The 27645-nt window shown below is 53.0% G+C and overlaps 7 protein-coding genes across 7 annotated transcripts; 3 read left to right on the forward strand and 4 right to left on the reverse strand.

Annotated features, from left to right (window-relative positions):
* Positions 1-882: 882 nt before the first annotated feature.
* Positions 883-3705, reverse strand: GLOTRDRAFT_139265 (uncharacterized protein). The gene is made up of 4 exons (XM_007868821.1): positions 3207-3705; positions 3003-3104; positions 2663-2938; positions 883-2609 (listed from the first exon to the last, which is right to left on the reverse strand). Exons 1-4 carry the CDS (start codon positions 3361-3363, stop codon positions 1762-1764), a joined length of 1383 nt encoding a protein of 460 aa, XP_007867012.1. The 5' UTR covers positions 3364-3705; the 3' UTR covers positions 883-1761.
* A 2674-nt stretch (positions 3706-6379) lies between these two features.
* On the reverse strand, positions 6380-7686 carry GLOTRDRAFT_130116 (uncharacterized protein; the record flags this gene model as incomplete). The annotated part of the gene is made up of 5 exons (XM_007868822.1): positions 6380-6541; positions 6604-6909; positions 6960-6998; positions 7046-7312; positions 7381-7686. The coding sequence occupies 5 exons, from the start codon at positions 7684-7686 to the stop codon at positions 6380-6382; spliced, it is 1080 nt and encodes a 359-aa protein (XP_007867013.1).
* A 1106-nt stretch (positions 7687-8792) lies between these two features.
* GLOTRDRAFT_130117 (uncharacterized protein) lies at positions 8793-9117 on the forward strand (the record flags this gene model as incomplete). The annotated part of the gene is made up of 3 exons (XM_007868823.1): positions 8793-8807; positions 8860-8952; positions 9016-9117. 3 exons carry the CDS (start codon positions 8793-8795, stop codon positions 9115-9117), a joined length of 210 nt encoding a protein of 69 aa, XP_007867014.1.
* Positions 9118-10534: 1417 nt separating this feature from the next.
* Positions 10535-18982, reverse strand: GLOTRDRAFT_139266 (phosphoglycerate mutase-like protein; the record flags this gene model as incomplete). The annotated part of the gene is made up of 16 exons (XM_007868824.1): positions 10535-10997; positions 11061-11227; positions 11295-11459; positions 11539-11686; positions 11753-11887; positions 11950-12005; positions 12054-12318; positions 12373-12633; positions 16757-16768; positions 16819-16940; positions 16995-17182; positions 17236-17684; positions 17747-18207; positions 18259-18393; positions 18461-18606; positions 18660-18982. The coding sequence occupies 16 exons, from the start codon at positions 18980-18982 to the stop codon at positions 10677-10679; spliced, it is 3354 nt and encodes a 1117-aa protein (XP_007867015.1). The 3' UTR covers positions 10535-10676.
* A 219-nt stretch (positions 18983-19201) lies between these two features.
* GLOTRDRAFT_77494 (uncharacterized protein) lies at positions 19202-22451 on the forward strand (the record flags this gene model as incomplete). Its single annotated transcript, XM_007868825.1, has 9 exons — positions 19202-19546; positions 19601-20281; positions 20334-20433; positions 20484-20997; positions 21061-21374; positions 21423-21556; positions 21612-21704; positions 21763-22123; positions 22176-22451. The coding sequence occupies 9 exons, from the start codon at positions 19202-19204 to the stop codon at positions 22265-22267; spliced, it is 2634 nt and encodes an 877-aa protein (XP_007867016.1). The 3' UTR covers positions 22268-22451.
* Positions 22452-22454: 3 nt separating this feature from the next.
* GLOTRDRAFT_139268 (uncharacterized protein) lies at positions 22455-23983 on the reverse strand. Its single transcript, XM_007868826.1, has 8 exons — positions 23806-23983; positions 23603-23718; positions 23380-23549; positions 23182-23324; positions 22902-23106; positions 22762-22847; positions 22645-22704; positions 22455-22587 (listed from the first exon to the last, which is right to left on the reverse strand). Exons 1-8 carry the CDS (start codon positions 23894-23896, stop codon positions 22511-22513), a joined length of 948 nt encoding a protein of 315 aa, XP_007867017.1. The 5' UTR covers positions 23897-23983; the 3' UTR covers positions 22455-22510.
* An 854-nt stretch (positions 23984-24837) lies between these two features.
* Positions 24838-26282, forward strand: GLOTRDRAFT_139269 (uncharacterized protein; the record flags this gene model as incomplete). The annotated part of the gene is made up of 8 exons (XM_007868827.1): positions 24838-25054; positions 25109-25133; positions 25204-25400; positions 25483-25535; positions 25587-25640; positions 25696-25872; positions 25933-26121; positions 26181-26282. The coding sequence occupies 8 exons, from the start codon at positions 24838-24840 to the stop codon at positions 26280-26282; spliced, it is 1014 nt and encodes a 337-aa protein (XP_007867018.1).
* Positions 26283-27645: the final 1363 nt, after the last annotated feature.

The raw sequence follows: 27645 nt of genomic DNA on the forward strand, positions 1-27645 counted from the left end.
TCCTGATGTGATCGTACTGAAACGCTGGTAGCATCAGTCAAAAGGGAAGGGTCTGAAAAGGCTGAGCATCAGACTTTTCAGACGCGTCAGACTCTGCTCGACCAATCACATTGCGCGAAATCCTTTCAAGCAAGACATTTTGTGCACTTGTGTATGGGATACAATACATTATTGAATACAGAAGTAAATTACAACCAGTGGACCCAACACTTCACCCCTGCTCAATTGCTATACCTGGATCAAACACACATTTAAACATTTAGACCTTCAGACCTTTCCCTTTTTCCTGATGTAGACAACGAAGGAGCGGAATCAGGGAGTCCATATACTTCCAGAGCCCATCAAGCGCAGGATCTGCGAATGCACGACAGGTTAATGCAGCATGAAGCAAAGCCCTGCGCTTCTCTTGGACTTCGTCTTCGTCAGGTAGGGGGTTGCAATACAGAGGTGGGTCATTCATATCCAAGTCCGTGGGATCTTGGACCGCCGCATGGACTATGAATATTTCATGAAGAATCTCAACGATAGCAAGTGCCCGGTGCATAGTATGCAAGCTTGGCCAGGAGAGAAACAAGGAAGAGGGTCAGAGACACGAGGCCTGCCGTGCAGTGGCACCGTCTACGCGTGTACGCCACTCATTAGAACGCGCGACGCGTCGCGTCACGTAACGCTCCTGCTGGCTCCACTTTGTAGAGGCATGCCAATGGACGTTCTACGACATTCATTGGTGACTTCAAGTGATGCGTCAGCAGTCGAGTATTTCCTAGAACACGTACAGTGTCAGGCAGCTATGTATATCAGTGCATCATCGGATCAAGTCAGGTCCTGTTCTATTGCAGGAATAAACGGTCGTCCCGAACATTGCACGTCACCCCAAAAGTCACCGTGTCGAATCCAGCAAATTCGCCGACTTGGAACGACTCGATTGATCCGGAAAAGAGTACAAATGGTCATTATAGAATGTCATACGTGGGGGGATGGAATGTACTATAAGTCTCTTCTTCCCAGCGCCGCGCTCAGCATAGAACCACATAAATAGTAACGAACGTGGAAACGCCGCGCAGTTTCTCGTGAAACCGGCGCGACCAGTTGGAGGTGGGGCGGTGTCCGTATGGAGGGCGACAACGTGAGACAGGATCAAGGCGAATGGGATAAGTCGGTAGAAAAGACGAGATCAGGTACGAGTGGAGCCACGTCAGATGTCATCCGTCCGCCTGGGACAACGAGGACCAAGGCCGGGCACGAGAAGCGGGAAGGTGAGGGGAGAAGGGCGGCGAGACTGACGACGGTCGCGGAGGGGTAAATGTGACAGAAGCGCCGAAGGAATGGGAGGGAACCCTCATACATTATGAGGGGGACAGGAGTGGGCAACAGAAAACACGCGCGACAGGAACATTGAGACTACATAAAAAATATACTTGAATGAGAAAACAATGTCCGGAGATTTAAAAAGATTCAGTACTGTAACGTACTGTGAAGCTGGTCCGTGGCCAAGATAGGAAACGGATATGGCAAGCAGCTGATCCCGGGGAGGAAGATAAATGAGACCGCGGTATAATGCATGAGCGAAGGAAGCGAATAAAGTCAAGTTGGAAGCGGAGGACGAGGATGCGACGAATGTGACAAAGGGATGATATGACGCTGACAACACAGACTGCACGAGGACCCATACACAGTGACGCCCAGTAAAAGCGAAGAAGGAAAGCGTAAAAGCAAGAGGACACGTGTAGCACGCACTAACAACCAGGAAGCCCATGACCATCAATGCGGATTATCCTGTGCTGTATCACCTGCATCGCTGAGTGTTTCCACCCGCACCCCTCTCGAGGAACTGACACTTCGGATGTCCCTTCCTTCTTCTGCCAACTCCCGGTTCAATAGCTCCGAGTTCCTTCCGCTTCCATTATTAGCTTCCGGGCTTTCTCCCTCTTCTACGGGCCTCCCTGCAAAGTCGGGTTTCCGCAATGCTTTCCGGAAAGCGTCCGCCATGATTGCGGCATCTGCACCCGAGAACGGAACGGGTTCGCTTGCTGAGTGCGCCTGGGATATCGTAGACGCGCCGTCGTCCGGAGCAACTGATGGTGGGTGTTCGTGGTGAATGGAAGACGCAGCTCCTGCAGCAGCACCAGCGCCCATGCCTGCGGCAGCCAGGCCAGCCTCACCCAGAAGCGGCGATTGAGGACCACCCATGCCTCCAACATTCGCCATCATAGGCGATTCAGAGCCCATGGATGTGCGGTTGGCGTTCGCTCGCCGTGCGCGCATTCGCCGCATGATCAGGAATATAAGGATCCCAGAAGCTACAAGAGCCAGGAACCCAAGCACCACGATTGCGGCGATGGCGCCGTGAGGGAATGAGCTACTGGCCCCAGCCTGTACATTTCCGCCGCCGTCGCCTGCGGAGCCGCTCCCGCGAGGGCCTGCACCTCCGGAGCTGTTCGAGGGTATTGTTCCAGATCCAGAGCCAGAACCGGTTGGACTTGCTCCAGCTGAGACCCCGGAAGTTAATGACGCAGACCTGGACGACTCTGCTGCACGCGATGAGGACGCAGCAGATGCTGAAGACGCGGAGCTTAGAGACGACGCAACAACGTCTAGGTATGTTGTCTCTGTATTAAACAGTCAACACATTGTCGTCGATAGGATGCAATAGGACACTCACGGACTGCGGTGAAGGTTGCTGGAGAGTATGGTAACGACACTGGGGACCCGCCGGCGCTCACGACCGCCCAGTAGAAAGGGTATGATATTGGACTGTTGTCCCATGCTCTTCCTCTCTCACCGAACCACTGGTCGTTCACCTGTAGCGAAGTTCTGCCTGTCCGTTCCCAAGAATTAGGCTGGTTGAGCAGAGAGGTCACCGGCTGGTTAGTGTCGGCGTGGAACAGGTACACGTCAACGCTGTCCGTATATTGCCAGTACGGAAGCTTGCTATTCCCTACATCCGAGAACCATGAGCCAAGGCCATCCCAAACGACATCGATGCACGTCTGGTGACTTACAGACGAAGTAGCAGTACTCGTGTTGTGGGACCACTGTCTGTCCATCGGGGAAACAGGAAAACACGTCGTTGCCCTGGTTTGAGCAATTCTGCAGTGCTTGAGCTAAAGAACCGCATGGATGAGTACTGGGGTATCGGGGAGAATAACGCCCGAGGTAGATTGCTCATGGCGTGCCTATTGGAGTAGATTCTAATGAGGACTCACAAACTTCTGACTGGTCAGCTATCTGTCGTTTTGTGGGCTGCTCCTCTACAGACAGTCTCCGGCGCTTTCTTTTCGGTGACGAGGAGGATGAAGAGGGTTCGGGTGGAGGGGGCGTCTGTGCGGGCCAAGGAGGTTCGTATGTTGCTCGGGGCGACATAGGTCGGTCAGGCAGCACGAACGCAGCCGACGAAGCGAATAGAATATAAGTCGCACAAGCTCTAGCAGCAGCGAGACCGAAATACGAGGACGGTATGCCGCAAGTTTAGCAGGAAAGAAATGACGACAAGCGGTGGAGCGATATAGTACTAATTGGGAGGTGTAGTAGGGGTCTAAGGTGCATTATCTGGGTATCGAGGGCAAGGCCGATAGATCCAAGAGGCCCGTGCTGTACGGCGGGGACAGCGACGACGGCGGCGGCAGCGGAGGCAGCAGCAGCGACGACAAGCTCAAGGACGGCGTTGCGATTGCAGCTGGGAACTCGTCCAACCCATGGCCGCTCGCTACGCTGGCCCATCTTCTGACCTCAGACGGCTCCCACACTGAATTAGGTAATTTTATGTTCTATTTCCCGCATTTGTGCCGTTTTTGGATATTTTCTGTTCCAGAACGTTCCCGTTTGGTAATTGTTCCGGTCCAGCGAGCACACTGGAACCGTCTGCAGCCGCAGTTATGTCACGGCTGGACCAAACATCCTGCCCTTTTATTCAGACGTGCTACCGACGGCCCCAACCCCCAGATAACACAGATACAATGCCTATCGACTTACCAGGCACGCGAGAGTCGCGAGGCCTCCGACGTCCAGTCAGCAAAAGCAAAAGTTCCAACGTGCAGACGGACACCGTCGGCCGTGCGCGCAGCCCAGAGCAAATTTACCGGCGTCCGTTCGCACCAATCAAGCAATCCAAACCTTACAGATTATTAAAAGCCTCCGCTGCCAGCCAAGCAATCAGCAGTGTCGAGGAAAACCGCCTGGTTCGCTGATCCCAGACAAAAAGCATCAGTTGGATCCAGAGTCTAGCCTCTTCAAGCAGGGGAACGGTGCATCCTGCCGCTGGGCCGGGGTGGCGCCCTTTATCGCAATTAGCCAGGAGGACGATGTCGCGGACGACTGCAAGCATGAAACGAGAGGCACACTGGCATGACATAGACTTTTCGTCATTGCCTTCAACTTCAGCGTAAACGTCGCGGAGAGTGATCTTGGTGCCTGACTGCACGTCGGCCAGGCCCGACGAGTGTCGAGAACGCAGCGGGATCGTAGCCTCGTGGAGTCACTGAGACCCCGAAACTCCGTGGTCCACAAGACCACCGAGTATGATGTTCGAACTCAGCGGCAGCCAGATGATGAACTTGAATCAGCTTGGATCCTGCTCGCCGGCGGTGAGGCAGCCATGGACTACAGTATGAATCCTTCGAATATCATGGGTATCATTTATGAATTTCGGGATGCATCAGGAACGCCTACCTGAACACTAACACTGATACGTTTATGAGATGGCGGGAATGTCGACAGCTTAGAATCCTTCTATTCCCTAGTCTATCTTTCGCCTCGAATTAGCGCACATCAGATGTCCTGCCGGCCAAGAATTAGACCGGCACCCCACTAAATGAAAACATACCCGCTTGTGGCAATTTCGACATCCCAGCGTGCGCTCCCCATGCGCGGACCGTCCGCTGGAAGGAGAAATGTCGGCAGGGCGGAAAGCCAGAGAACAAGCAGTACCTCTGACTAACGCGAGCCTCATGCAGCACGAGCGCCGCGGTAGGACTGGCCGGGCGAAGGAATCACGGGCGCGGATCGTAGTAGTATTCTTAGATCTGCGCTCAGGCCAGAGTCACATAGCACTATGGACGCATGGTGGACCACCACGCTCCAATAATAACGGTTCCGTGCGTACAGTTGCCGTTCTGAAGGTGGACTGAGCGCCCGGTCTCGGGGTGAACATTCCGATTACCATCCAGAGCTCGGAATTGATCAAGACAGGAGCAGAGTCCCTATGAAGACCCGTTGCTCGCCTACTCGGTCGAATTGAGGAGACGCCGTTCACAAGTCTAGAGCAGAGTGACCGCGAGGGACTTTCAAAATTCTATGTTGGCCGCGAGAAGGAATTTGCACGGTCGCCCTGGGTACGAAGACCGCAGACGTCGGTTTATGATCCCGGGCGACGCACAGCACGCGCAGTTGCAGGAAAGAGAATGCCTTCATGGATTTTCTCTACGAATATTATCTGTCAGGAGACCGCCATCCTAAGTGCAATTGCGATCAGCAGGAGTCACTCACGGAGGCGATATTCATAGAAATCACCCCACTCGACCAGAGAGTTCGCACCCTCTCAATGATGATAGACTATATGGGAATCTGGGTATGTCAGCATCAGGCTCAGAGATGCGATTGTAAGCCTGGACTGAATATTGTTACATTGCGGCGGAGGTATAGGCAGGCTTGTTGCTTTCTTCAAAAATGACTGCGCAATCCCACTCCCAAATACAGACATACCAGGCAGAAGACAGCTGATAGATGGTTGCCAGCATCCAGGATAGAAGACGTATTCCTTTTTACAGTTTCTCTCTGAAGGATACATCAAGGCGGAGAGACTCATGGCCAGAAACGAAGGCAACTTTGTGTCGCTTCGACAAGTCTAACTATGGTTAAGCTCGTCGTCAGCGAACAACATCGTATTATCATTGGTTGATAGGCTTTCAAAGACGCTCACCGTGGTCTCATGCCCTCATGTGCCCTGCATACAGGCTTTGAGAGGCCTGAGATACTTCGTCAATTCTTAGTCTAGAAACGCAGCGGTTGCTATCCTAACTCGCGGCAGCGCCATCTGGAGCACAGGTTCTTGAATGTCGTGCGAGAAATGTCAGTGATAATCTAGCACGCTTTCAAAGAGTCTCGAGTTCGCCTTGACCAATATAAATGATAGACGTCGTGTACTTTTGCGTGCGACGTCGGGGATATAGCTCAATCCTGCGGGTCCCTAATAGTTTATCAGTGTAAATGGGCAACGGCAGGGTATGCAGCACGGAATCATTGAATTGGCGAAAGCGAGTCGAAAGCGAGTAATTCATACAAATGCACATGTTATCTCCAAGGACAGCGGGAACGAGACGTAAGGTGTCAGAGAAAGCAGCAGTCGGAAAGAGAGAAAGAAATATAAATTAGTGAACACACCCTACGACCTTGTCAATTCCCAATTCTTGAAGATAGCTCTGAAGGTAATATGAGCTTCCAGGGAGGAAGGGCGCCGAGCGGGGTCCTCCTGGGTCATGCTTCTGAGGAGGTCTAGATAATCTGGTGCTGACTCAACCGTTTCTCGAGCAACGGGATCATCATGCTTTCCGTCGATTTGTACGTCAAGATAGGATTAATTATGTGCGTCAAGCATTTATCACTCACCTTTAGTGCTTCCTCTAGCTCCCATTGAAGGACTTTCCCAAGGTTATATACGTCCGCAGCGAAAACATCATAGGAATCGCCCTCTGCTGTCTGTTCCGGAGCTGCAAAATCAGAGGGAGGTCGGGAATTACTCGGAACCATGCGGCTCTGACCAGGCTCCAAGAGGGTAGAGCAGCCGAAGTCGATGTACGCCATACGGAAGTCGAAGGTGCTGTGGAATAAGTAACCCGGAGGAGGATCATGTTCACCCGTGGTCCACCCTCTGCAGTCACTGTGATTCCACAGGATGTTCTCTCGATGGATGTCCTTTTGACGATCTCAATATTTGTGCTAGCCACGAACAGGACGATGCTTACCCCATGGCCGACCCTATTTTCGTGCATAAAAACGAGACCCTGCGCAAGCGTCAATTACAGATTCTCTTAAATCGGAGTGCATGTACCTCAAGAAGCTGAAACACAATCTTAAAGCGAGCGGTGACACTGTCCGGAGAAGGCCAGTCCCAGCATCTGCCCCAGTAGGGTTGAATGACGAAAACCATATCACCCGCTGAAACCAGCGTAGCTGGGATAGTATGGTTCCTAGGGTCTTGGCGTAGATTATGGCTGCGAAGGTGACTCAGCACCTTGTACTCTGCAGAATCTCGCGTGACTGCTTTGAAGAGGACCTGCCGTCCTACTTTATCTAGTCCTAAGTACAGAGTGGCACGCTGGTGACAAGTCGCATACTGAAAGTGAGTATATTTACCCTTCATCATATAATCATGGCCTTACTTACCGGCTGGAAGAACTGAGGCAAGCGAAGATACTCCACTTCTTCCCACATAAAGACCGGCCGATGGACGAAATCTTCATCGTCCTTGGGAAAGAATGGATTCAACGCGGGTCGCCTTGGTATACGCTCAAATACTTGGGGATCATCGTAGGCTGGTGCGCCCAGCAAAGTGTATCCATGCTGAGCGAGGAACAACTCATAATGTTCCCACGGCTTCCGGAACAGGCTTTCGTCTTCTATATTATCCCAGTCTTTCAGTTCATCAGGTAACGGTGAAGGTACTAAATGCGATTCGTCGGCTGGCACCATGTCGACGTGCAGTCCGAGTCGCAGAGGGCGAGCAAGTCCCGCTCTGGGTGGTGTGGCGGAGCCGTCGGTCGACTCCCGGCGCCTTTTGAACGGTGGAAGAGTCACAGCTAACGAACGCACGTGACATGTGACGATTCGTGTCGAGAAGATTCAAGCCACGAAATGCGCGTTTTCTCAGCGGAGGGAGCCCAAAACGGGAAGACTTACCGCTGAGTGATTATCGATGCGCCAACTGAGCGGATGTTACTCTGCTTCCTGAGTATCCACGGTCCTGCAGTCGGTCCCGCAAACTAAGCTTCTAGCTTCATTCGCAAGAGAAAAAAGTCGGGTCCGTGACTCGCCACGTCAGGGATTCTTCCGTTCTCTTGTCAGCAGCACCTTGAACTGACTAGGTGTGCTTCCCCTCCGTTAGCGCTCTCGTCTTCGGCTTCGGGGTGAAGTACGATAAATTGATATCTAACCATCGAGACACAGCTTTCTATCCATAAGTGAGGACAAGACCTTTTTGTGCAAACCTAATCAGTTGCCACGACACGATTCAGGTTGAGCGCTCTAACCTGCGATAATCTTATCTTTCGCCCGAGGATTGGGACTGTGTAGCATGTCACTGCGCATTGCCAGTCTATGAGGGACCTGAAGTATTCAGGTTGCTCAGAGTTAATTCTCACAGCCAGGCATTGAGGTGAGTAATATCTGCTGCTGATACCCCAGGATTTACGCGTATAGCCGCAGCCTTGTCGTAGCATGATCCTTTCTTCCCATGATCAACAAGGCGTCTCAATGCCCGCGCGCCCAACATCGTGGCATGATACTTATTACGGGAATTACAGAGACGTCCTCATCAAGGTTCCTCGGACAGGCTATTCGTGCAACCTGTTGACTCGCAAATTCCCTGGAGATCGTTCCTCAGTTTGCTCACCATGACTCGCATATGAGAAGCCAACACTATCCCGTATCCCCGTGATCCCGTTGTCGGCTGGATTTGGCCTCCTCTGCACGGTCGCTCTCCATCTGTTTGCATATTAGGGCCCGGCAGGAATTGGGCCGCTCACCAGCAGCCCCCCAATTCACAAGCAAAATTCGACACGCCAACGTACAACTGCGAGATGGCCGAATTCAGAGTCAGTCTGCTCACACTGCTATCTCTCGCCCCGCTGCTCATTCGGAACATAGCAACACCAGTCCGTCTACGTCCGCTGGGGCAGCGAGTGGAAAACGGGTACATACGTAGGAATCATGACGAAGACAACGAACATTAATGGCAAGGTAGGATGCGACGAAGTCCACACTCTACTGTGCCCCATACTCAACCTGTGCTCTCTGTTACAGAAAGTTAAGTCCACCATCGGCCATTATGTGACTGTCGTTATTGCTGGACGCTCGGCACCTCAGAAGGTTGCTGTCGGCCTGCGCGATGTGCGTGCCGTCTGATGTAAGACCTACTCAGTAAGATGGCCATCTTTACCAGTGCGCTGACCGATCCGTGATGGCTCTTCTCCAGGCGACCACTACTGCTACGCATGAGCATCATCACATAAGGAACCAAATATCGTAAAGTTTTCCCTGTTTCTCTGTCTAGGTTTAGTAGTGTAACAACGTCTTGCCCTGCATCTGAAAATTATTTCAAATCCTTGCGACTCCTTCCTTCTCCGTCTTTGATTATGTGCTCCCTCACGCTATCCGCCGATATCTCACACTTGCCTGACTCGTTCCGAACCCCTTTGTGGCTGGTCACTCCGGTTTTATCCGACTAAGATCGAACTCTGTGAACGTCGTGATTGGCTACTGAGTCGGAAGCTTAGGTAATCGTCGCCGCTTGACCGCTGCTCAGTGCTCACAGCTCAGGCTATATGTGCTCCTTATTCTCTTGATGGCCACATTATGATTACAAGCTTTGTTGGATTTCGGGAGCCGGTAGGAGAATGAGAGCTCGCGCCACGTCGCGCGCGTGCGGCCCCGACTCGGACTGATAAGGTGATAGATATATAAATCGAATGGTATACAAATATCAGATTTGTTGTTGCGAACGAAGCGAGGAATTCTTCACTAGGGATGAAGTCCGCGACAAACAAGTACAAGTTATACTCACGGTGGTTGAGGGAGAGGGGCCAACCAAGACTTTGAAGGGCCCGCTGTAAGTTGCTACAGTCCCTCTACTGACTTCGAATTGGACAGGAGAAGGATACAAAAATGTGTTACGCTCATTTTTTTGCTCCTGTTTAGCAAGAAACAGCCAGAAAGTCCAGTGACTTCAGCCCTAGGGACGCAAATCTACATGTTTCACCCCATAGACAGGATTGCTCGCCTATCTACTGGATATTGAGGTCTAGCCTACAACTGTGTCACAACATAGTGACGAGTCCCGCTGTGCCACGCCAAGCTTCGCGAAGAATACGGCGCGTGCGCACATCACTAGTATCTAGTACCGTACGCGATTGCCCTTCAGGCATTCGACCGCGCCCGGGCCACCTTGAAGCGCGCCCATCATCGATTATTTCACAGCCGTTTGCAGTTCGATGGGCCCATTTCTCGAAAATCATTTACAGTCGGACCATGTTGGAGAAGGAAATTCAAGTCCCCAAGACCCCAATATCAGACCACTTGGACTTCGTTTAATTTCTGGGACATCCGTGGCACCATGTCCGACACACTCCGACTATATGTGACTTTCTGACGTGACGGCCTATCGATCTGCAAACGGCTGCAAGAAGTTTAGTGGAACGACTCAGAGATGAGGCAGATTGAAGGAAGCAAATGTCGGTCACTGAACTGCACATGAAAGGACATGCAGATTATTGTTTGGACTCAATTCATCCCATCACATTCCTCACACGTGAAGCGTCCGCGCGCAACAACAAACCCGCCAACGCATGCAAAACATTACACCTGGCAAACCCGTCAAATCCTAACAAACCGTAAAGGCCTTGGCAGACTATCCTTACACTGGCAGTGGCATACAGCACAACTCCTACAACAACCCACCTTACAACTCACACCTTCTCCGCCGACCCCACACTCCGCTCACTCTCGCTCCGCGCATGGTCCATCACCACGGGCCTCTCCGCCTTCCCCTTCCCCCTGCCCCTCACCCGGCTCCCAAACGCCAGCACCCCCGCCCACATCAACAGCCCCACCGCAATCATCGCGACCGCCCCGCTCAGGCCCGCGCCGAGGAACCCCGCGCCGACGGGGCTGATCCTCTCGTGCGAGGTGGCCGACGAGGAGGACGCAGAGAAGTACGCTGCGCACCCCCGGTCGACCTGGTTCGAGCAGACGGTGCACCATTGCTCGGTGGTGTTCACCGCGGCGGGCTATCATCGCACCCATGCAGCATTTAGTGTTCGGTGACGAAAGAGGAGGAGAGGGGGACCCACCGCGAGGGTGTCGATGAACGTCTGCATGTCCACGTCCCCGCTCGCCCCGAGGAGGTTGTACGTCTCGAACTCCGCGTCGGTGCCATTCTTGAAGTTGAACCGCACCACGGGCTTCCCGCCCGTCGCCGGCTGGCGCACCTCGAGCGCGACCGCTGCCGAGTAGTCCACTACCCGGCACCCACCGCAGTCAGTCAACACATGCAGAGAGCTGAGCAGCGCGGGTACAGGACGCACCAATGCCCGCGAGCTGCGGGTACGTCTCCGCGACCCTCGTCATGTTGAAAAGGGAAAGGAACGGCTTGTACGCGATCGCGGTGTACACGAGCTTCGTCGGGTTGCTCGCGTTCGCGATGTTCTGCATGCCCTCGATGATCCCCGGGAGCATCGTCCGCGCCGCGACTGATAACACCAATTGCTCGTCAGCATTTATACGGAACGGGGAGGGGAGAGGGAAAGGATGAGGCAAGGAAATACGCACTGTTCCCGATCCCGTCGATCTGCGGCGACGAGAACACGCCGTACTCGTGGAAGTTCGCGAGGTCGCGCGCCTGGGCGAGGAACGTCGGCGGGAGCCGGCTCGCGAAGGAGGCGTTGTGGATCGAGTTGACGTTCATAAAGTCGAAGATCTAATCAACATACGCGCAACTCAGCCAGTCAGTCTTTCGTCCTGCGGGGAGGGGGCTGGGACGCACGTTCCACATGTTCGTGAGCGAGACGGAGCGCCCGTCCAGGTACTGCGGGAGCTGGCTGAGGAAGCTCGCGGCATCCTTTTGCTTTTGCTGGAAGATGGAGGAATTGTAAAAGGCTTCGGTGGCGTCATTGAAGGTCTGACAGGACAAATAGAGCACATGAAGAATCGAGAAAGACAGACGTATGGATCAATGCGCACGTTACAGTCTGTCCACCCTTCCAGGGATACATCCTCATTCGGCTCGACTGTCTGGACTGCACCATGTTCAGTTCCCGCTCACCTCGATAGTGTCCTCGACTTACCAGGGACGTACTGGTACCCTCCCAGCGGCGCGACAATCGTGGTGCCGTTCGCGAGTGTGGTGTTGTAGCTGCTCGTCGCGGGGAACAAGCCCTGGACGAGGCTGTTGGCCGAGTCAACGATGACGCCGCCCTCGCCGCCCGCATCGGCAGACACAGTGACCTGGTTCGAATTGAAGAGGCCCGTGGAGATGCCCTGGATGCACGAGGGCGAGGACTGGTTGATGTAGAGCGAGCGCAGGAGCTGGCCGAGCTGGTACTCTTGTTGCTGTATCGTGTATGCGAGTCAGCATTGCGGGGGACATGGATACAAGATACGCACGTTACCAAGAGGCGTTATAGCCGTCTGGGACGCGGTGTAAGTGTCCGGGTCCTGGTAGAAACCCTGGCGGTCGCCATGCCTGACGAGGAGGACAACACCGAGGACGTGGCTGTCGGACGCGGCCATGTCGGAGAGCGGGAGCGCGAGGAGGTGTGCGACGAGAGGCTCTTTATACGGGCCATGGCTGGACCGGCAGACATGGATTTGCCAGAAGCCAGAGGCAGACAGATCAGATAACTCGGTCAGCAGATAACGCGGCCCCTGCTGGTGGCGTCACAGCGCGTATCATCGCCTGCCTATTGCCTTTCAAGGAAGCCTTCTTGCCTCATTAGGGTCTTCGGAGGCTATTTTTGGCGTATGAGGATCGGCCCAGTGAGCACGAGTCTTCGCCCGTCCAATCAGCATCCAGCAAGTTGTGGCATGCATATTCCTGGACAGCGGGCGTTGCGTGGCTTTGCTGCTATTCTTGATATCAGACGAACCTTGTTTGGATTCGAAAAGGTTTATTCTAAAGACTGGACAAAGAGTGGCCTGACTTGACAGTGAGCATTTCGCCATTGACTTGACGGCCACCGTCATTACACGACACGAGCGTAGGCCAGCCGCACACGTTCTGTATGTACCTACGATGGCTCGTCCGATATTTCTCTCGCGTGCCTCGTCGTCTGCTCAGAGGTGAACAAGGGTCCCGGTAAGAGCCGGCTCGGACGCGCCGAATACACGGATACACAGCGGGCAAGGACCGGTGTCCCGCCACCGGTCATTCATCTTTCACGGCAAGGGGGGGAGAACACTTTCCTAGGATGCTCCGTATCAGAACATGATACAGACATAAAGAATGAAAGGACAATGCTAATCAAATGTCCCCTGATTTTTAGGGACCATAGTAAATGTCCCGCAGACCTTTCTTTGTTCACTCAAAGGACATTCTTCATGTCCAGCTTATGGTCCAGCAAGGACCATTCTAGGAAAGTGTTCTCCCATCAGGGAGATGTTCCTGGCATGCCCGCCGGCGGGACATCGGTCTCTGCCCGCAGTGATATTGGGAGGTGGATAGCCACCCTTGACCGCATTCACCTGCGACTTAACCAGGTGGTATCTCCCAGTTGCCGTTCCACAGGTGCTGTGCTGCACTGCTGACTGACGATCCTTGCCTGCGGGTTATCGGTATGATTTGATGGCGCCGACATGCTCAGACGCTGTGGTGCCACACATTGACCGCATGTTCAGTGCTTTCACCGCTCGCCTGGCACCCTTTGTGGACGCAGCTTATTAGGCAATGGGTCCTGGATTGCTCATAAATGTCTTTGCAGATGTGGAAGGAAAGGCGGCTGGTTTCACACGAGAATATCAGCCTTCAAAAGCTGCACACCTTGCTTCCCAGGCTCAGCTATTACATATGGCCTTCACCTATTGCAAGGACTTGGATATGGGTCTAGGCCTGCTGGGAAACCTATGTAAGGCCATTGAGCTAATGGAGGAAGCAAGAGGGCTTATTGCAGAGAGCCATCCTGACTACTCAGAATATACAGCAACCCTTGCCATGTGGAATATTGAATTGGCCACTCTTGCAGCTGCTAGAGGATCATACTTTTGAAGATGCAGTTTCATGTGCTATAGAGTTCTTCAAGAGCTCTATTTCCTCCACTTCAATGTCTCCCCTCCACAAACTGGCAGCTGCAGCTGCTGTTGTTGAACTCACCCATTTCACTGCAGATTACTCACTTGCTTACAAGACATGTGCTGGGGCTATGGAGTTACTCCCACAAGCAATTCCATTCAGCACACATATCTCAGATTGGCATCACCAGCTGCAAGTGATTTCACCCTTGTCCTTCAGCAGTGATGCTGCAACTATAGCTATCATCAAGCAAGAGTATGCAGTTGCATTGGAGTGGTTAGAACAGACTCGATCCCTTGCATGGTCTCAAGTTCTGCAACTCCAGATGCCCTTAGATAACCTAGCTCAAGTTCATCCTGAGCTTGCAATCCAACTCTCAGAGACAGCTCACCAATTGGAAGTCATCATTCATATGAAAAACCCCTGCATGATAATGAAGGTCCCTCTGCTGAGCATGTTCTTCAAGCGTACCACAGCCTAGCCAATAAATGGGAGCATCTTGTCACTCAAGTCAGGGAGATGCCTGGCTTTGGAAGATTTCTGTCACCAAGGACTCTCAGAACTTCTGGAAGCAGCAAAAAATGGGCATATTATCACCCTGAATTCAAATCCAGATCGATGTGATGCACATATCATATTGCCTGGTTCAACCAGAGTTGTCCATGTACCACTTTCAGAAATCTCCTCTGATGAAGTGGAGAGTCTGAGGTCACACATGGAGAGCCTTCTGTCACACAATGGCCATACTATATCTGGAAGTTGGGAGATAGCAGAAGAGTCCAACAAGGAAGACACACAAATAGGTGGGGCACAGCCTTCTATGACTTGATCCTTGAGAGACTTCATGCACCACAACATGCTTGCAGCTGATACGCATCCAAGACATTACAAGCCTGCTATTCCAACTGCTCAGTGGATTGATGAACAACTAGTACTGGAGGATATCCTTGCAACCCTCTGGTGCAAGGTGGTGAAACCAGTCTTTGATGCCTTATCTCTGATGGTGAGCATTGCATGTTATTTCAGGATCTTCTGCTCACAATAGTGTTTATTGATCGCCTGCTTACAATGATACCCTGCCACATATCTTCTGGTGCCCAACTGGGTCATTCATGTTACTGCCAATCCATGCTGCAGGAAGATACAACATAAGTGAACATGGGCACAAGCTCTCTGATTTTTGCATTCCATCCTATACACCTACAATTGGTGCACTTCTGCCACAGTCTGTCGGAAATTCCGAAAAAACCTTATCGGACGTTGTAAGAACTTATCAGGTCCAATAAGGCCATCAGGTCGTTAATACCCATATTAGGTTCGAAAATATGGAATAACGCGCTACCAGCCTGATGGAGCCTGATCAGCCTGACGCTACCTGATCAGGTCTTATGGAACCTTATAGGGTTTTCCATGAATAATAATAAAAATCTCACTTCGCTTCTGCCTTCATTGTTCCCCCCCACTCAGCTGATTTTGTAGTCTCTCTTGATCCAATTAACATCTTAGGGAACCTGAGTGCACTGGTCAGGTTCGAACACAGGGCCGCCAAGTCGACAGAGAATTAGGTCGCGCGAGTTAACTACTATACTAAATGTGCATTACTATGTGGGAAACAAATCGTGCTATATACCATCATCTGGTTCCTTCTGTGTGTATGGGGCATATGCAACACCACTTCATTATTATAATCCCGCAGTACGAGGGCATTGTGGTAATGCACTGAATTCACAGTTGCATAGTACTTACTTACTTTAAGCGCAAGGTACTAAAAACATGTATACGAGACCGGAAACACTGTCACATCTTATCGGGCCTGATAAGTCCTGACCAGGATAGAAACCAAACCCTATCAGGCATTATAAGACCATCAGGCTTTGTCAGACCTGATATGGGTTTTTGGATTTTTCCGACAGGAGCAAATGCACAAGATGCTGGGTGTTGGTGTACCAAGACACTTCCATGGGGCCTAATGCTACAGCAGACAATGACAATGTCAAGGCAGCCTTGTGTAGCCACACTTGAGTCCACTTTGCTTGCCATGGAGTTCAGAACATGCAGAATCCTCTGTCAAGTGCACTTATTTTATCCAATGCAGAGCACCTCAAACTATCTGATATCATCCAAACTTCTCAAGTTCCTAGAGGGCTTGCTTCTCTATCTGCATGCCAGACTGCAAAGGGAACAAGAGATTTGGGATATGAAGCAATCCACTTGGCAGCAGGCATGCAATTAGCTGGGTATCAATCTGTCATTGCAACAATGTGGTCCATCAGTGATGTGCCGGTCGACGACTAGTCGACCGGCACATCACTGTGGTCCATTCAAGACTCAGATGTTGCGGCTGATGTATACAAGGAACTTTTCTCATATCCCAAGCCTGATCACACTCAATCTGCAAGAGCACTGCACAATGCAGTGGGAAATCTACGGAAGAAATACATTGGAAAATCATACTTGTCTTGGGTGCCTTTCATATCATCTTGTGTGCTCTTTGTATTGTAGATGTACTTATCAGCACACTTAGACCAGTCTCCTGAATCAGCAGTTAATGTGGTCAGTCTGCTCTGAGGATGTAAACTGCTTTGAGGCAGATGATCCTCAAACAAGGTCCCTCGAGGTACATTATCTCAAAACACATGAGCATGAGAAGCCGGTGGTGTCATAAACTTAGAATCCAAGTCCTTTCTTGAATAATCATGTGGAGTCAAACGCTCAGCACATGGTAGTCACAATTATGGTTTATCAACTTCAACTTCCCCCTACACTTTCCATGGTCTGATGAAATATCAGCGGCACATATCAGACCTTGAGTCAAGAACACTTACAAAGGCTGACGCGGTCGGCCCATCTAATATAGATAACTCCTCTTGTGTGAAAGGTAAGCTCGGGACCACCAAAGTCCGCAGAGGCACAAGCAAGAAAATCAACACGGGGAATCCAATAGCAGCTACATGATGTGGTTGATACGCGAGCACGCGGGATCCAACAAATGGGCACGCACCAATAGTCTGAGTAATCGCAAACGTAGCCCCGAACCCAAACAGCTGCACGGCCAGGAACATCACGATCCGACTCTTCCTCACGCGATTCAGCGGCTCGCTCTTCGATATCAACTTCCTATCCCGAAACAGAAAAAGTATCTTTTGCGTGATCCCGTTCCCGATGAGGGCGTCAAGGCCCATGTACCAGCTGTATCCGTCTATCAATCACGGAATGCGAGATTGATTCGAAGGAGCTCTCACAACAATCCCGCGAGCACCCCCCTCGGGATCAAGCCCAGGACATGCAAGAACGGCCCGCTCAACAGCACCAAGCACAAGCTCCCCTGCGCGAGATTCGACACGCGCTGCTCGACGACGCCCACGGGCACCTCGTGCACCAGGGGCGACGGATCCGGCTCGGGCTCGCCCTCCACTTCCGCGTCGTTGTCCCCGTCGCGACTGGGCGTGCGCGTGCGGTCCGGGTCCGGGTCCGGCTCTCGCTCTCGCTCTTCAGGGTCGTCTTTTGATTTGAACGGGCGGCCCATGACGAGGAGCGAGGTGGTGTGGATTGGGGCCTGCGGGATCAGACCGTTCGGCGCGGGAATGCCGAGGAGACCTGCGATGAAGGTGGTGATGCCGAGCAAGAAGAAGTCATAGTGGAAGCCAGGTGGCTTCCTGAGCGGGAACTGAGAGCCTTGGGCAATGAGGGACTATCGAAATCCAAGCCGATGAGCGACCTTGAACAATGCTATGGGCGTAGTGGAAGACTCACCGAGACATTATGATCGAAAAAGAACAACACCCACAGGACCACGCCGAACGGCAACGCGATGCCCACCCACTTGCCCTCCAAATCCCAGAAGCGCACCAGCCACTCTCTCCCACCCGCGGGGGTGAACGCGCCGCCGGTGAGAAGCGTCTCGGGGTTCGCGCGGTTGAACCGCCCCCAGTACGCCATCCCGCTCGCCGCGACAAGGCTGATCGGCATCCCGTAGTCGGCGAAGAACCGCCGGACGTGCCGGTGGAAGAGACTCGTCCGCGAGAGCGCTTGGAACAGGAACGAGGCTGTGAGCATGAGCAGCGCGAGGATGATCGAGGTAAGGTACGACTCAGGCGAGGAAGAGGAGAATTGGCGGGTGATCACTTGAATACCGTATTGCAGGTACACCCAGGCAACGTAGAAACCGAATGTGTCGCACGAGAAGAGGGTAACGTATTTCAGGAAGTTGCAGACTATACGGCTGGTTAGTGCGGGGAAAGCGCACAAGTGGGCGTTTTGCCTACAATTAAGCGCTGCTGTGATCCAGTGCAGGATGGCTCCCCATAGGTAGACCCAGCCCACGAAGTGGAGGTAGTTGGGGGGATTGGACCCGCGCTGGGTGATATCGTAGATGGTCTGGTTGAGCACCGTAATCGGTCCTGCGTTCATGATCAGCATCCGCAGATAGCTCTCATCGACTCTGCTGAGCTGGCTGAAGCTGCACACCAGTTACGCCTGCTATGCAGAGCGGTTGGGCTCCGAAGATGGAGAAGATGAACGCTGCCATGAACGAGGACAGCAGGACCTCGGCCACGCCGTATTGGTTCGTGCGCTCTATGAGGTCTAGAGAGAAGGCGATGCCGGGGAGGACGCTGACCATGAGAAGTTACTAGATAATTCAGCTTGCCATTGTCGGGAAACTCACTTCGCGAAGAATATCAGGACTATAGACGGTATAACACGATAATTGTAGGCATCCTTCCAGTCACTCCAGTACCAGGGCAGGCGTGCTCTGACGTCCTGTAGTATACCGGAGCCAATTCCAAACAGAAACGGCGACCGTCCGGGAGTAGATGTGAACGTCGATGGTGCAGCAGAAGACACAACATTTCCTTGGTTAGACTTCTCGTTTACAGGCTGGGCAGCACTGCGGTCAAGGCTGTACGAGCGCAGTAATTTGTGAGACCCCTCTCTATCAGATGGCGACGCTGGTGCTTGTCTATTCCTCGTCAAGATGTCGTTAGACATGGTGCAAGTCGTAACAGGCTACCATCAGAACATGAGAGACGGAATAATCTGGGGAGCGGTGCGTAGAAGACATCGGCAAATTGAAAGCGAGTCTCCCATTGGACCCACAACCTCCCACAACTGCTATTTGCGCTGCCACACACGTGCTTTCTTACATTTTATTTCTTTGTGGCACTTTCTAGCACTCCCTGTCTGTGCAACTGGGCTGGGCTGGCAGAGATGGCGTCGACATCAAAAGCTACTCTATCTTCATCGGCTTTCGACGAATACAATCTACAACTGCAGGCAACGGCGCTGAAAGCTACGAAACTCGCCGCCGCACTCCCGTCCGACGTCTCTTTCCACCGATCCATAGACTCAGAGTTTGCAAACGACTTGGATATCTGCTCGGCAAAAGTACTATCTCTCACCAATGCCCTGCTCAATATGGCCTCATATGGGGAGAGCTCAAAAGCTGGGGGATCACGGGGGAAGGGCAAGCTAAAGTTGGAGAGCCAGGACGATGTGGTGGACAGCTTCGACTCGCTAGTGGTGGACGCTATGGACCACCTGCTTGAACGTGCTGTAAGATACCATGTAAGTTACCGAGAATAATAAAATGATCGAATATACATGTAGGACATGAGCCTGGACCAATATTTGGGTCGTATCAAAGCGCCAGCTATTGCAGTGAACGCTCCCAAGCCTACAGCCCAGAAGGTACAGACACACGGAGTAACTTTCTGGATTGTCCTAACATATGTAACCCTTCAGAAACCGAATGCGCCTCGTGGACGGCTTGACCCCACATTACAGCACGCGTCGCACCTCCCTAAGCCGCAGCTGAAGTTCAGACCGCCACCGTCAAATGTCAACGGAGATGTTTGGCGTCCCCGGCTGAAGCACAAGTACAACGCGCAAGTTCCCCTTGGCTACGTGTTCCGCGACGAGTCCGAGCCCGACGCCGCGCCCTCCCTGCACCCCTACCACTATGAAATCACCCACCTCTCCTATCCACCCCATGAGCTCACCCCTACCGAATCACCGGTGCCCCCTTCGTCGTTCGATGATACCCCATTCACCTACGTGTCTACCGCGGAACAGTTCCAGGCCATGCTGGCGAAGCTCTCGGATAGACGGAAGGTAAAAGAGATTGCAGTGGACTTGGAGTATCATAACTACAGGAGCTTTGCTGGGTTCGTGTGTCTGATGCAGATCAGCACGCGGGAGGAAGACTTTGTGGTGGACTGCCTCGAGCCCAGTATAAGAGAAGAGATGGAGTCGCTGAATGAAGTCTTCACCGATGCGCAGGTAGTCAAAGTGAGTATGTTTCCCGCTACATTATACCAGTAACCGATTGCGGTACCCCTAGGTATTCCACGGCGCCGAAAGCGACATTATCTGGCTCCAGCAGAACTTCAACGTCTACGTCGTCAACCTCTTCGACACCTTCCACGCGTCGAAGGTACTAGGTACGCAGCGTCTCCTCTATTCACCTGCCCTGACCTGACATACCTTGCAGACTTCCCGCGGCATGGTCTTGCCAGCCTGCTCGAGATGTACTGTGACTTCATCCCGGACAAGCGGTATCAGCTCGCGGACTGGCGCATCCGCCCGCTCCCGCAGGAGATGCTCGCTTATGCGCGCTCAGACACGCACTACCTGCTCTTCATCTACGACAACCTGCGCAACGCGCTCCTCGACCGCTCGCAGTCTGCTGCAAATTCTCGGGCGCCGTCTCCCTCTGGCTCCCCGCCGCCTGCGAGAGACGCGTTCCTGCGCGAGGTGCTGCGCCGCTCGGAGGAGACGTCCCTGAGATTGTACGAGAGCGAGGTGTACGACCAGGAAGAGGGGAGCGGGCCGGGCGGGTGGGACACGCTCGCGCGGAAGTGGAACAAGGTCGGCTTGAGCAGGGACGCCTGGATAAGCAGCAGCGACGGCCTCGGGAGCAGCGTTGAGCGGATGAAGAGGGGGGTGTACAGGTTTGTGCATGGCTGGCGGGACCGCGTGGCGCGGGAGGAGGATGAGAGTACGAGGTGTGCTTGCAATTCATTCCCAGGCACGACTCTCGAATGTGATTAACGCAATGCGGCCTTCAGATATGTCCTTCCGAATCACTATATCTTTCAGCTCGCGGAGAAGCCCCCGGCGGATATGGCGGCTCTCTTGGGCTCCTTCCAGCCTGTCCCGCCGGTAATTCGGCGGAGAGCGAAGGAACTTTTGGACGGTATCAAGGAAGTCGTGAAGGAGGCGCTCGGCACGTCAGCCGCGAAACCTGCAGCAGTAGTCACAGCAGATGAGTCTGGGGCCACTGCAAGTGCGAAACGTGACGAGGACGATAAGATGGTAGGCATCGAGGAAACCACTGCTCCTGAACCCTCACAAGCTGGGCCCTCCAGGCTATGGTCAACAAGTAAGCAGGGTTATCTTCTTCGTTGCTCTTATGCTGACGATAATACAGCTCCCACCTCGAGCGTCAATAAAGCGGCGTCGTCTTCGTTGTTTGGCACAGCTTCAGCACCGTCTATGGTTGTATCTGCTCGGTATGCGGCTGCTCGGAGCTCCTTGTTTGGCACAAACAATAGTACACCAGCAGTAAGCATTTCCAGATGCCAAAGGCGCGAATTTCAATAACGCATCCGCTTCTCAGTCTAACACTGGACCTGCTGCCTTACGTGATCGGTTCCTCGAAGTCGTATCTCGCATCCACAGCACGCTATCGATAGCACCTTCCGTACCCACCGTGAGTTCCGGCTACGCAATCTTTTAAAGAGGTTCATCACACTCACCGTTTCATCCAGACCTTGGTGAATGATGATAAGCAAGAGGTGTCCGACCCTGCCCCAGCGGCAGCCTCAGAACCTACACCTTCAGTCACAGGCCAGCCAGCGGAGATACCATTCGTCCCACCCTCGCAATGCCAATCCAAACCATCCACAGGGATTGAAGACGACACAATCGTCGTGGTGGGACAAGCGCGGCAGAAGAAACGCAAGCGGTCGGACAAGCCGAAGAAGGAGAAGGCCAAGGCTGCGGAGGGCGAGGCGGACGCTGAGGTGGAGCCCTTCGATTATTCCACGGTGTCGAATATCTTGGACGACGCGCCTGAGCCTGAGCCTGATGTGAGGGAGCCGGCAGGGAAGAAAAAGAGGAAGCAAAAAGGTTGGTATTTTTGCATTGTGCTCTGCGAAAGAGCTAATGCGTACTCGGTCAGGTGAACCAGCGTATACGTATGGGAATTTCCCTGCGCCTCCAAGAGCCCATCGGGAAGTGAAGAACGGAAATCAGTCCCTGACATTCAAGTAGACGGGGCAATACATATTCATCTTCACTGGCAGTGATATAGGACAACATCTGTAACCAGATACTCTTATTATACGATGAGGCTGCATGCAGGCGACTTGCGATCTTGCCATGAATACCGCATGCATTATTGAAACCTGCCCTTTATAATACAGAAACTAAGGTGTATATGCTACAGATCGTTCATATGCCATGATATCTAAAAAAATGCATGAATCTCGTGCGTCGCGACTCTCAGAAATATCGTCATCTCCATTCATGGTCACCTTCGTCCGCGTCGTCGTAGTCGGAATAGACGTCTGAATTCGCCTCGTGGAACATATCTAACGGAGTCTCAGATCCGTTCGCTAGGATGACATTGCCAACGGATTTTAACTTACCGCTGCCGTCTGATGCAGACTCTTCTTCGTCTGGATAGTCGTTCTTGTAGTAGTCCTCTGCTATAGTCAAAATGAGTAGGCGTTGAGCTCGGTGAACCGGAACTGCAGCGAGCTTACCGTTCGAATCCTCATCGTCCTCGTCCTCGGGCTCAGCGTCGGAGTCCGACTCATTAGGGTCGTTCAACGAGGGTGGCAGACCAATTCTGTTCCATAGCAGGTCAGACGTGTATCACCAGCGATCATCTCCCGCAACATACAGAGTCCCGTAATTCGCAATCTTGTTCCACTCGTTCTGCGTGATCGCACGCCGGTAGAAGACGTCCCACACGTAATCGCCGTCCTCCTGATGGTCCGCCGACGCTGAGCGGGCGAGAGTACCGCCGCTGGCGCTAGCGGGTACTGCACCGGGGGCACTAGTTGCCGATGCCTCTGCGTTATGATCGGCTAGGGATATCTCGTGGACTTCACTCAGAGATCATCCCATGCGCGTGTGAGATACTGTACGGTAGGGGTCAACGGTTAGTGCGAACAACACACCTTTGAGGTAATCTTGCAACATGGGCAGGAAATTGTCCATCTCCGAGTCTGCAGCTACGATGGAGGGCTCGGAAGGTACCGCGTCCAATAGCGTAAAATTGGGCGTCGCATTCCGGAGCTCCTTGTGCGGGATCACTCGCGGTCTTCGGAGGATACATCAATGCAAGAGAACACAGACGACGTGGCTAGAGGACGTACGGAGCAGTCGGGTATGCGAGCTTCGGTTCTTCCTTGGGTAGATCCTTCTGCACAATCGTGTACCGAGGGTTGGTGCTCTGCTGCCGCGAGATCTGGCCAGGCGGTGTGGCAAGAGCAGGTGGCGCGGGACGTTCGTCCACTGGCAGTTGGGCAAGGGCGGTTATGCGGTCCTGATTACAATCGAATGTTTATATCAGCAGTCACAAGAGTTCACAGCGCTTACTTGCAATGCTTTCTGCCGCTGCTGGTCCTCCCATGCGTTCCCCTCGACGGTCTCGGCGAACTGAAACAGGTCAACACCGGCTCGGGATTTCTTGCGGCGGTTTTTTGATTCCACCACTGAAAACAGAGTGAGTAAGAATAAAACCAATCCATTCCGTAAACTGGACTTGAAGGAGCTGAATGTATAGGAACTTCAGCACCTACCGAGAGCGTCCAGCGGTTCCTCATTCCGTTTGCGCTTGATGCGAAGGATGGTATAAGACGGAGATTCCGTCATTTCAGAGTCGATATCCATTGCTAATTGTTCTTCTCTTCAGATTCAATCAGTTCTCGGGGCCCGTTTTAACTGCAAAGTCGACTTCAGTCGAAGAGCCTGGCGTGGTGGTGGCAGACTGAGACGCGACTGGCCACGTGATGGCTACATCTGAATCAACGCCACAGTTCCATTCGCGCGATCCATAGTCTGCAGACTCAAGAGATTCATGCCTCCTCAGGCTCCTGAGGCCTGCACGGTTCCTTTTCTCGACGCTTTCGCAGTATGTATGCTAGCTTGAAATATGATTCCAGTGCGCCGTCAAGCCGAACGTTTCTAGTTCGCTGAAGATTGCGTATCCGATCCCGGCTGGAAGACTGACTGGTGCAGCTGCAGGTGCCATTAGCGCCGCAGTACCCGCTCACAGTCCGGAAACAAGATCAGTATACTTCGTGCGTCATGTAAGTGTATATCTTCGCAACTCTGGGTTTCCTCTCTACTCGGAAAAGATCAAGCGGGTAGGTAACATCGTTATTGACTGTCGAATATTGTCCTGAACGTCATGTGAGGTGTACAGTTCAGCATGAGAGTTCTAGACCCTCCCTATAAGATGGGCCCGTCCGCAAATGGCGCAGAATACGTACTCGACAATGACCTTGCGCCATCAAACAACTACAGGCTTTCTTCCCAATTCCTTCCGAGACTTCCTCGCTCTCAGCGCGCTCCCTTTCTCTCGCACCCTCCCGCAGCTCCTCACGCTCAAGCTGCGCGACCGACAGGGACTCAAGACGAAGTCACCCGATATCATTGGAGATTGTGGTAAACCTCTTCAAAGCTAAAGCGTGTACGCTACCACAACCACTTCATTGACGCTAAGCGGACTCGCAGACGGTGCGACTCGTGAGATGTCTTCTGTTGACGGGGCTTGGATCTTCGCGGCATGGACGTGACCTACAGAACTCTCGACATTGCATCATGGATGGATGGCTCAATCTCAGTGGATGCGATCGCCCTCCGACGGCTCGGTTGCTTTCGCAGAGCTCGTCGACCTCCGCCTTCAGCAGAGCTCCGGCCGCACTTATGCGGTATTCCCCTCTGATGCGCACGTTGGGGAGCCGACAGACATCATGTTCTTGGAATGGTGCCGTGCTATCCACCGCCTTGCGTGGATTATCAATCCTCGGCCTTTCTTCCAGGCAGGTCGTAGCCTTGCTCATGAATTATGATAGCTTGCTGTTTACCGCTGCCGTCTAGGCTGTGCTGAGGGCGGGCTTGAACCGTGAATCCGTGGCATCATTGATCTAACCATAGTACGATGCTAACTTTGATGTCACCTCCGGCGCACTTAGTCCGCTTCTCTCTGGAGTTCAAGCTGAGTTGTCTTCTATCAACTACGAGCTGAAGATAGAAGAACTGCCGCCCTTCACCGAAGCGTACCCTCGCCTGGGCCTCGAGAAGGCCAGCGATCCCTTCACCCCTTGTCCGCCCTTGAAGAATTGGGAGCCAGACCCGAAATCCATCCCGCACTCAAACGCGGGGCCCATTGGTAGGTGGAACAAGAGTCGCGCTGTTTGCACCCAGGTGTCCGGAGCTTCCGCCTGTTCCCTGCCCCGGAAATATTCTGGAAGCGCCGAAGCGGACCAAAGTCAATGCTATCATCTGTGTGCTGACTTTGCTTGAGGTGAGGTTTATTTCCATCGGGGCAATGCCATAAGTTACGGATGCAATATAGTTATGGTCAGAATCCGAAAATGCTGTGGAATTCTTGGCCCCTATGGAGATAGTGGTAAGCCTCCAACACATCAATCACGACCTTTCATACTGCTGAAATCACTGGATAGCTCTTCGGCAGCAGCGTCCGCCCAAGGCCCGGCTACGGCGGGACCGAATTCGGCGGCGTCGCGGACTTCACGCTGCCGGAAGTTGTACGCGTACCGAGTGGGAGCACCTCGCCTTCGACCCAAGGTACAGAGTACGCATGGAGCCGCAGGGATGGGAAACATGAGCTGCATGTCCTGGTGCGGAGACGCTCGGTTACGCTGTCGCGGATGCTCGCTGAGCAAGATTTGGAATGGTAGGAGTGCGAGGCTCACTCCCTTTTGATTCACAACCGGCCGGATGCAGCAGGGTATGCGTCCTCTGAGTCGTCCGTGAGTACGTCGCAAGGATGGTCGCGGGAGAAGGGGTCGTTCCCGGAGGAATTGGGCCTCCCTTTGGACGTGGCAGTAGGAGATGGATACGGGGAGAGTGAATTCGTCTCCGAACAGGTGAGTTATATCGAGATAGGCACGTTGATCAGACCTTCTTGATGTGACCGTCGATGCAGCTACTTGTGAAGGCGGCGGAAAGCGGAACGGAGACGACCTCCTTTAGGATTGGCCAAATCTGCGGTGGGACGCCACACGGCGCCTGGGCTACCACGGATTAGGTACCTATCTTCGTCCAGTCAAGCAAGTCTCTAGGGTACCTGCCGGATGCCCAGGGTGTAAGCTGCTAGCTACATCTTTACATGAATATCATTAATGCGAAATGATTTTAGGTGGCGACGTGGCTCACCTCGAAAGTGGTGGCGCAAACCGTCCTCGATGTCACAATTGCACGGGGGCATCCTCGTTCTGCCCTTAACGTAGTACACCCGTGGCCAGTGTCGTGGGCACGCATCATGTCTGGGATCAGCTCTGCTATTCTGAAGAACGTGGTGATGACGGACAACCTCTGCCGTCCTTGCCGTTCAAGCAATGGATAGCGCTCCTCGAAAATAAGGTTAAGGGTGCCACAGAAGCTGATATACGAGAGATTGTGAGTTCACATCTGCGACTGAAGTCTCCATCATTGACGACTGTTGTGCGACTAGCCGGCTATCAAACTCCTGCAATTCTTGCAAGTCATGGCTTCTGCGGACGAGGCGATACGCTCTTCCGGAAGAGCTAATCTAGAAGCAGGGGGGACGCCGTTGTTCTCCGCTTGCAAGGCTCAAACCATTAGCCGCACCCTGCGAGATGGCGCCTCAGATTGGTGTAGATGAAGCAGAGCGGTGGATCCGATACTGGCTTAAGAAGGGCCTTTTTGACTGAGTCTCCTGAATAGAATTATGCGCTGAACACTAATAAGGACCGTGTTAATCTTCAGGACTTGCTATGCATGCGGTTATAGCGTCCCCCTGGTGTAGTGATGTATCCTCTGACACCGACGAAGTACGGGCGCCAAAGGTAAACAGGGTCTGCGGTCAGTCCGCGACCCCTGGGAAACCGTATATCACGTTTCAATGCCGCTGTAAGTCCTAACGTCGCTTTTCCGTGGCACTTGTTTGTGTGCTTTGTCCCGGACTGGCACTCTACCCCTGGAGCCAAAAGTACATTGCATGGAAAATGACATTCGTGAGAGGTGCAATGTAATTTTGGCCCCAGAAAAGATCGGGTCATTCTGACCTGGGCCGCAGATCCCAGTGGTATTTTGAGATGAGATCAAGATGGTCGGCAATGGACGCTCGAGTTGTGCATGAGCCGCGGATGTCCTCCTTGCTCTCTCCTGTATGTACTTTTACTGCCCTTCTCAGATTTTGCGGAATGTCCCTAGGCTGCTCCTCGAATTCGGAAGCCTGTCGAAGATACCGACCAGAAGTTGTGACACCACCGCATCCACCTCCGTAATACGTGCCCATACCAGTGGCCGCGTTGAGGAGGCAGACTTTAATATTGAACACGTAGCCGTTGATGACGATCCTCGCGAGTGGTCCACAGCTCGTAAAGTAAGTAGTCCCTCAATGCATAGGCACCGTCACAGTCGTTCAC

Source organism: Gloeophyllum trabeum (genome assembly GCF_000344685.1).
Source record: "Gloeophyllum trabeum ATCC 11539 unplaced genomic scaffold GLOTRscaffold_00008, whole genome shotgun sequence".
In the NCBI taxonomy this organism is placed as follows: domain Eukaryota; kingdom Fungi; phylum Basidiomycota; class Agaricomycetes; order Gloeophyllales; family Gloeophyllaceae; genus Gloeophyllum; species Gloeophyllum trabeum.